Source organism: Vicia villosa, linkage group LG3, assembly GCF_029867415.1.
Source record: "Vicia villosa cultivar HV-30 ecotype Madison, WI linkage group LG3, Vvil1.0, whole genome shotgun sequence".
In the NCBI taxonomy this organism is placed as follows: domain Eukaryota; kingdom Viridiplantae; phylum Streptophyta; class Magnoliopsida; order Fabales; family Fabaceae; genus Vicia; species Vicia villosa.
The window spans coordinates 54280561-54288465 of NC_081182.1; the positions used below are offsets into that span (position 1 = coordinate 54280561).

Below are 7905 nucleotides of genomic sequence, written 5' to 3' on the forward strand. Positions count from 1 at the left end.
CATTTTTGTGTCTTTCTCTATCATTTTTCTATTTTCTTCCATTTTATTATATTTACTTTTTTTTCTGTTTTATAACATGTGATTTATGCGATTTATTTGAAGGAGAGGGAAGGATGGAAGAAGTGAATCTTTTTGCGAAATTTGTAACCATGACTTTCAAAAGAATTTCATAAATCTTTCCACATTTAATGACTTATTATTTTTAACCATTAGATTGATAATAATTAATGGCCAAGATGTGGAGTAAGTTATTATAACTTACTCTTGGAGTCAATATAACCCTCATCTCTCTCTCTCTATATATATATATATATATATATATATATATATATATATATATATATATATATATATATATATATATATATATATATATATATATATATATATATATATATATATATATATATATATATATATATATATATATATATATATATATATATATATATATATATATATATATATATATATATATATATATATATATATATATATATATATATATATAATATACAAAACATTCAAAAGAATATTCCTCTCTACACGTTAATTTTAATTGATGTAATAAAATATTAAATATCACAAATGTTAAAAATCTTTCCCTTGCTCTTAGCGCATTACGCGGGTGAACATCTAATTAATAAGGTACAACGCCAAAAATATATCACAAATATAAAAAACCTCTAGTAACTTTCTGCCAAAAAGATATCATAAATATAAAAACCTCTTCCTCATTTCGCGCGCTTTCCGTGCAACGCAGGAGTCATCAAGTTAATAATGTACAACACCAAAAAATATCATAAATATAAAAACTTCTTCCCACGCATTGCACAAGTTAACATAAAAAATATCATAAATATAAAAACTTCTCAATCCTTCCCGCGCGATTCATCAAATTAATAATATACAACACTAACGAATTTACAAATATAATTAAATTAAAATATATGAGTTTCTCCACCACCACCACCGAATTTGTAACTATTGACATTCAAAAGAATATCATAAATTATTTTTATGATTTTTTTAATTTATAAAATAGTCATACAAAACAATCAAAAGAATATTTTCTTTGTATCAAATATAAGACTCCCTTTCACTTTTACAATCCTTAAAATAAAATTACACATAACCTCTATTAAACTTATAATTTAAAAATATAAAAAGTTAATTTTTTTCTCTTGTTACCTTGAATTGTCTTAACCTTAAAATTTGTAGGGTTGTATAAGTGTAATAATAAAACAATACTCGACCACCAAGTTCCTTTTCATTCATTTCATCCATATAAAAGCCACGACCAAACCATTTAGAGAGAGAAAGAGTTAGAGAGAGAGTGTTGGAACACAACAAAACAGTTCCTCATCCTCTCATTCCAACTTCTCTCGCACACTCCAGACACTCCGCGAACCACCACCTCCTACCACCACTAGGTTTCTCTTTCTCTTCTCTCTTTCTCTTTCAATTTCAAACACAACATCCTTGTCTCATCGCTTACAATTACGCGAAAAACGTCGTTATGTTTTTTTTTTTCTGCTTCTTATCTTAATTAACTACTGTTGTTTATTTCTGCTCGTCAAATTACGAATTTCTGTTTCATCGTTCTTTTCAATTTCACTGTACTAGGTTCATTTTTTTAGCTTCTGCTCTAGAAGTGGTTTTTGTTGCTTTATCTTATTGTTTTTGTTTTCTTAATTATGTTTTTTTTGTAGGCAGTGGAATTTCTTGAAGAATTTTAATATTTATTAGATGGCGGTTACACCTTTTGGTAATACTTCAGCTACTCAATGGGGAATTCGTCCTCAGCTTATCGCCAGATCCAGCACTGTGCCCAAGTTTGCTTCGGCAAGCCAGAAGTGAGTCCTATGTTTAATTCTTAATTTTCATGTTCTTGTGTGTTGGAAAGAGCTACGTTGCTTTTAAGGTTTTTTTTTGTATCATATTGTTGTCACTTGATATAGCCATAAAACTGTGTATCAAAATGTGATTTTGTTACCCTAATTCTCAGAAACTGAGGGTTTATTGTCTGTTTGGTTAAACCCTAAGCTTCTACTGGAGTTAGAAAAACGGGTTTGAATAATTTGAATTGCGTTCAGTGAATATTTGCAATGGGAAATAAATATATTTTGTGGTGAGTTGAAGTTGTGTTTGGATTGACGGTGGGCACGTGGAATCACCGTGTGCCATGCAAAAACTACATTTTGGATTGTCGGTGAGTACGTGGAATCACCCGTTGCCAACTGAAGTGAATGTTTTTAGCTTTTCCACTGAGTAGAAATGGTTCTTGCTGTGTGACTTGCACACTTATTCACATTTGCGATTCAAAAGTGATTTTACTTTATTATCCAAGCAAAATCAACTCTTCTAAACTCCCTTTCACTCACTTGGCTCTATTGCTTATCTTCGCTTCTAGGACATGATCCGATGTCTTCAATGCAAGATGATTCAATTGGTCAATGGCCATATTTTTTCTCTTCAGGTCCTTGGGATATCATTTTGAAACGAATCAATTATTTTGCACAATTTGGTTCACTTTAGCACTCAAGGGATTCATCATTTAAAAAATACAAAATCTAATCATACAATTTTTTTTATCACCGATATGAATTGCTCGCACGATTAAACAATTTGTGTTTTCAGCTTGCTTTTTTTTTCTCAGCAATTCTCATCTAAGAATTTGAAGAATCAAACAGTTTACATTGTTTAACGTAAAAAAAAATGTAAGGTTATGCTTGGATTGATGGAATGAGATGGACAGAAACGGAATAAATTTACGTTCCATTGTTTGGATTAGTTAAAAAAAATGGAATTGAGCGGAATGTAATGGGATGCATTCCATCCCATTCCATCACTTTCCTTCAGTTTTGGTACCCTTAGATTTGGCAAAATTATTTTATTCCATCATGAAATACCCAAACAAAGGAATGACATTGTTATTCTGCTCCATTTCACTCCACTCCCGTTCGTTTTATTTTATCCAAACATAGCTTAAAAGAGCATTACTCAGTGCATCCTATTTAATATTCCATACATCTTTTGTCATTCTTCTAAAATAGGGGCCTTACAAGGTGGCTCAATCAATTACTTGCTCACACAAGGACGGGGACTTCACACTATAATTTTCTCTCAATTTTGAGCTCTTGGCTATACCTTGGTTCTGTTTTTGTTTTGGCTTATGACGAAACATATGATTTTGTGAAATTATGATTTAATTGTGCTGTGGGTTCCTCATGTGAAATCCTAGGTTGTTAAACTCGGCCGGAACAACACAATGGCCAAAATTGCGTCATACCGCGCTGAAACAGTACTGTTGGCGACGCGGTCGGAACGGCCGAGAAATAGGTAACGGGAATGGCGCGGAACAGTGGTGACGTGGCTTAGAACAGCCAAGACTGCCATGTCTGTTTTTAACCTTGATTTTGAAATGCTGCGAGGGCTATTTTGGACATTTTAACATTAAAAAAAAGCCCTAATACCACTCCCGACAGCTTTTGAATCTACAACACGTCCTCTCTCTGCTTCACACCTATCATGCTCTCTCTCTCTGCTCCTTTTCTCCTTCTTGCTTCCATTCATCTTCTCAGCTAACATTCCACATGATGTTTCCACATGATGTTTGAACTTTTATTAGAGACTTTAATTAAGTGTTTGTTTTTGTGAATTTTATTGACATTTGAAAGTATGTTTGTTTAAGATTTATGGTTTTTATTTATAATTATAAATGCTTCGTGAATATTGAGTAATTTATTTTAGTTTCATTTCATACAATTATGTGTCTCTTGGTAGTAAATACATTAGAGTCCGCGTCACTAAAATAACGCCTGTCTTGTTCTGTGTTCCCGTTTCGTTCCATCTTTTGGGATGGTGGCGCCGTTATCCAAGTTTAACAACATAGGTAAAATTATTGCATTAAATAGTGCAATAATCATTTATATGATATATTTGAAGTTATTTTTCATTGAAATTTTGAATCTTACAAAGTGTTATCAAATATCCGCCATGGCGGGTATACATGCGGTTTTTGGACTCTCTGAAATGGTGAATATTGGCCGATATTGCGGGTTTTTCCGCCATGATCTGCTATAACGTTTTGGGATTTTGGCTCTCCACCATCCGCCATCGATGACCCTGCTTACAAATACGATTTACAATGCATTATTCAGATATTAGATTTGTGGTTCACTATTTTATATCTTTAACCTCAATTAATAATAAATCGATTATACAAAAGTCTAAAACAAACATATCCATTCTCAATAGGCACATAGCTTTTCAACATAATTCAATCATTTTCCTTGCAGTGCTACAAGCAAGGTAAACTTTATGGCTGCCTCAAGTTCAACCTTTTTTGCTCGGGATTCCTTGCGTTTTAGCATAGGCTCATATCAAACTTTGCATCGTCGAAGGGGATCAAGGTTTATAGTTAGAGCTGAAACAGTAAGTTTTTATTACTCATGCTTTTCTAAGCAACAATGATTTCCTTTCTCGTTTTGGACACGAGTTCCTTATGAAAGTATTTCTCTTTTAAGTTATGTTATTTTCATGAATATTCAATATATGGCTGAATATCTAATATGTGCCCATGTGCAGGATTACTACACTGTCCTTGGGGTGTCAAGAAATTCTACCAAATCTGAAATTAAGACTGGTAATTTTCTGCAGTCCTTTCTTATCTGTTTAATATGATTATGCCTCCATCATCATTAGTTGATGCGTTCAAATTCATAATTTTTATTTACTCATTAGTTGTTGAATAATTGAATTCATGAATGGCCGTTTTGTTTAGCAAAAAAGTGATCTCTGATTCTCTGTATTATCAGAAGAAATCAATTACCCCATTAATTGTCGTCTGTCAATGACGAACGGTTGTTTCCTTTTATACAACTCTTTCTGTTTCTTCGACATTGATTAATTAAAATACTACTAAAAAGGTTCAGATGCCAAGTTCATTGTTTTTATTTACTCTAAATGATTATCTCCTTTAATGTAAATATTGCAGCCTCTCTAACATTTGATTGATTGAAATACTAATATCTAGGTTGTCAATAGCATGCTATAGCTGCATAACGTTGCGGCACGGCCCCTCACCGCTACGCTATTGGTCTGTGAAGCGCTATTGACGATAGCGTTCATAGCGTCCGCTAAAAATGCTATCTTAGCGGCGCTATGGCGGTGCCGTCGCTGTTTGATGGCCGCTATTCTCAATTTGAGCAAAATTTCAAGCCCTAATAATTTGAAACGTAATTTTTAATTTTTTAAAGGAATGTTGGCCTTTCCCACCCTGTTATTGGTCTAATATTTAACCCCACGTGTTATGCGTCTTTAGTTCCACTTTTTTTTTTCCTCCCCTGCACCTTCTGCATTCTTCGTCATTTTCATCTATTTCTTCACCGTTCTCCTCTGGTTCTTCATCGTTTGCCTCTGCTACTGATGCGTTATTGTATGTGGTTAATATCAACGAGACGTTGTGCAGGAATACTTTTATAAATTGATTTTGATGGGAACTCATTTTCATGGGATATGTGATGTTGCAATTTCTATTTTCACGCATTAATGTATGTTGTTGGAATTTATGTTTACTATGTACATTGTTTTTTAGTCTTCACAATAACAGTCATTCCGCTATCTGCTACGCCGCTATAGCATTTTAGGGGTTCGGTGCTATGCGCCGCTATCGGAGATTAACAACCTAGACTAATATTGAAAAAGATTCAGATGAAATGTCTGGACTCTGGAGGATGCAAGATAACCAAATCAAATCTAACTGTTAATACTGATAAAGAGGGTTGTCTCTTGATTATGCCTGTTGCTAACAATCAAATCGAATCAAATCTAGCTTTCCAAACCAAGTATTGAAAATTTCAAAGTTAGTTGTCTTTGATTGCTCTTTGGTGTTGTGAGGCTTCTATTTAGTATAACATAACAAACCTAAACTAGAATTATGCATTTTTTTCTATCATATTATCATCTCATCATCAAATCTTTCTTTTGTGAATGTTTCAGCTTATCGTAAGCTAGCCCGGAATTATCATCCAGATGTGAACAAGTGAGTTTTTTTTTTCTTCTCTCTCGTTGGAGTTATTTCCTTCCTAATATCCTTCATTTACCCTATTCCCACTCTTTTTTTTTTCTTTTCTAATTTTAAACTCTAATTTCACTATTGTTTTTGGGTATCTTTAGATGATAATATTTTTAACTTGTCATTCTTAAAAGTAATGTTTTTGTACACTTCCTGAACAGCTTATTAGATAAAATCTTTCGGCCAAGCGCTAATTCAAATGTCATACATGTTTTCGAGTTGCATAATTTTCCCATGTAGTCAGTCATTTTATTATTGTTTCATATCATTGAATTATTTTGTTCATTCGCATTTTGCTGCAGGGAGCCCGGTGCAGAAGACAAATTTAAGGAAATTAGTAATGCATATGAGGTAACACTAGATTTTATTAAACACAGCTAACCCTAATGCATGGCCAGTGGTGATTGATCTTATGTGATTATAATTCTTTTGCAGGTCTTATCAGATGATGAAAAACGATCCATATATGACAAATATGGAGAGGCAGGGCTTAAGGGTCAAGGAATGGGCGGCATGGGGGTAAGTTACCAATGAAGATCATGGAGAATTTTAATTTGTCATAACGAACTATTGTTTCTCATTCGTTGATAATCTTTGTGATGATAGGATTTCAGCAATCCTTTTGATCTGTTTGAGACGCTATTTGAGGGCATGGGTGGTGGTGGCATGGGCAGCAGAGGTTCTTGGAATGGAGCAGTGGATGGCGAAGATGAGTATTACAGTCTTCTTTTGAATTTCAAAGAAGCCGTTTTCGGAGTGGAAAAGGAGATAGAGATAAGGCGACTTGAGAATTGTGGAACTTGCGATGGTTCAGGGGCCAAACCAGGGACTAAATCATCCACATGTAAAACGTGTGGTGGTCAGGGTCGTGTTGTCACTCAGACAAGGACTCCGTTAGGTATCTTTCAGCAGTCTATGACTTGCTCATCTTGCAATGGGACTGGAGAAACCCGCACACCTTGCGGTACATGTTCTGGGGATGGTCGGGTTAGGAAAACAAAGCGGATAAGTCTCAAGGTTCCGGCCGGTGTGGATTCTGGTAGCCGTTTAAGGGTCCGAAACGAAGGTAACACTGGAAGGCGCGGTGGTTCTCCCGGTGACCTCTTTGTTGTTCTTGAAGTTATTCCAGATCCCGTGCTGAAACGAGAAGACACCAACATTTTATACTCTTGTAAAGTGTCCTATATTGATGCAATCTTGGGGACTACACTCAAGGTTCCAACTGTAGATGGCATGGTGGATTTAAAAATCCCTGCTGGTACACAACCGGGATCAACACTCGTTATGGCTAAGAAAGGAGTTCCACTGCTGAACAAAAAGAACATGAGGGGTGATCAATTGGTTCGAGTGCAAGTTGAGATTCCGAAGAAACTGAGCAGCGATGAGAGAAAACTTATCGAAGAACTCTCGGAGTTGAGCAAAGGCAAGACTGCGGCCGGTAGGAGATGATATTTTGTTTGTTGGAAGATGGAACTTGTATGTGCCATAAATTTTATTTTCCTTTTATGGATGCTTCATTCTTGACCTTGGTATATGTAGGTTATAACTCCTTATAGACATAGGCAGATTACATGTTTTCTACATCTGTTGCTTGTTTTATTGGATTTTATACTTTCATTATTTTGCTGGATGTTGGTCTTTGACAGCATCGGATTCTATGCACCTAGTCAGTGTTGTTTATGAAGCCAAAAAAATAAAAAAAAAACTTATTTTGGACATTGTTGTTATGTTATGGCACTAGCAGAGTGTTGTTGCTTACGGTCTCTTGAGACAATGAAGAGCATGCTAAGGTGACTATTATTTGTTTTGCTTGAGAAGAAAAATAT

At 34.6% G+C, this 7905-nt stretch overlaps 1 protein-coding gene across 2 annotated transcripts; it reads left to right on the forward strand.

Annotated features, from left to right (window-relative positions):
* Positions 1 to 1272: 1272 nt before the first annotated feature.
* On the forward strand, positions 1273 to 7699 carry LOC131661468 (chaperone protein dnaJ A6, chloroplastic-like). 2 transcript variants are annotated; one of them, XM_058931019.1, is made up of 8 exons: positions 1273 to 1433; positions 1717 to 1856; positions 4302 to 4437; positions 4591 to 4648; positions 6004 to 6046; positions 6382 to 6430; positions 6515 to 6598; positions 6686 to 7699. In XM_058931019.1, exons 2-8 carry the CDS (start codon positions 1750 to 1752, stop codon positions 7526 to 7528), a joined length of 1320 nt encoding a protein of 439 aa, XP_058787002.1. In that variant the 5' UTR covers positions 1273 to 1433; positions 1717 to 1749; the 3' UTR covers positions 7529 to 7699. The 2 variants fall into 2 exon arrangements, with proteins under 2 accessions (XP_058787002.1, XP_058787001.1); XM_058931018.1 differs by having other exon boundaries at positions 1274 to 1433; positions 1713 to 1856.
* The last annotated feature ends 206 nt before the right edge of the window (positions 7700 to 7905 follow it).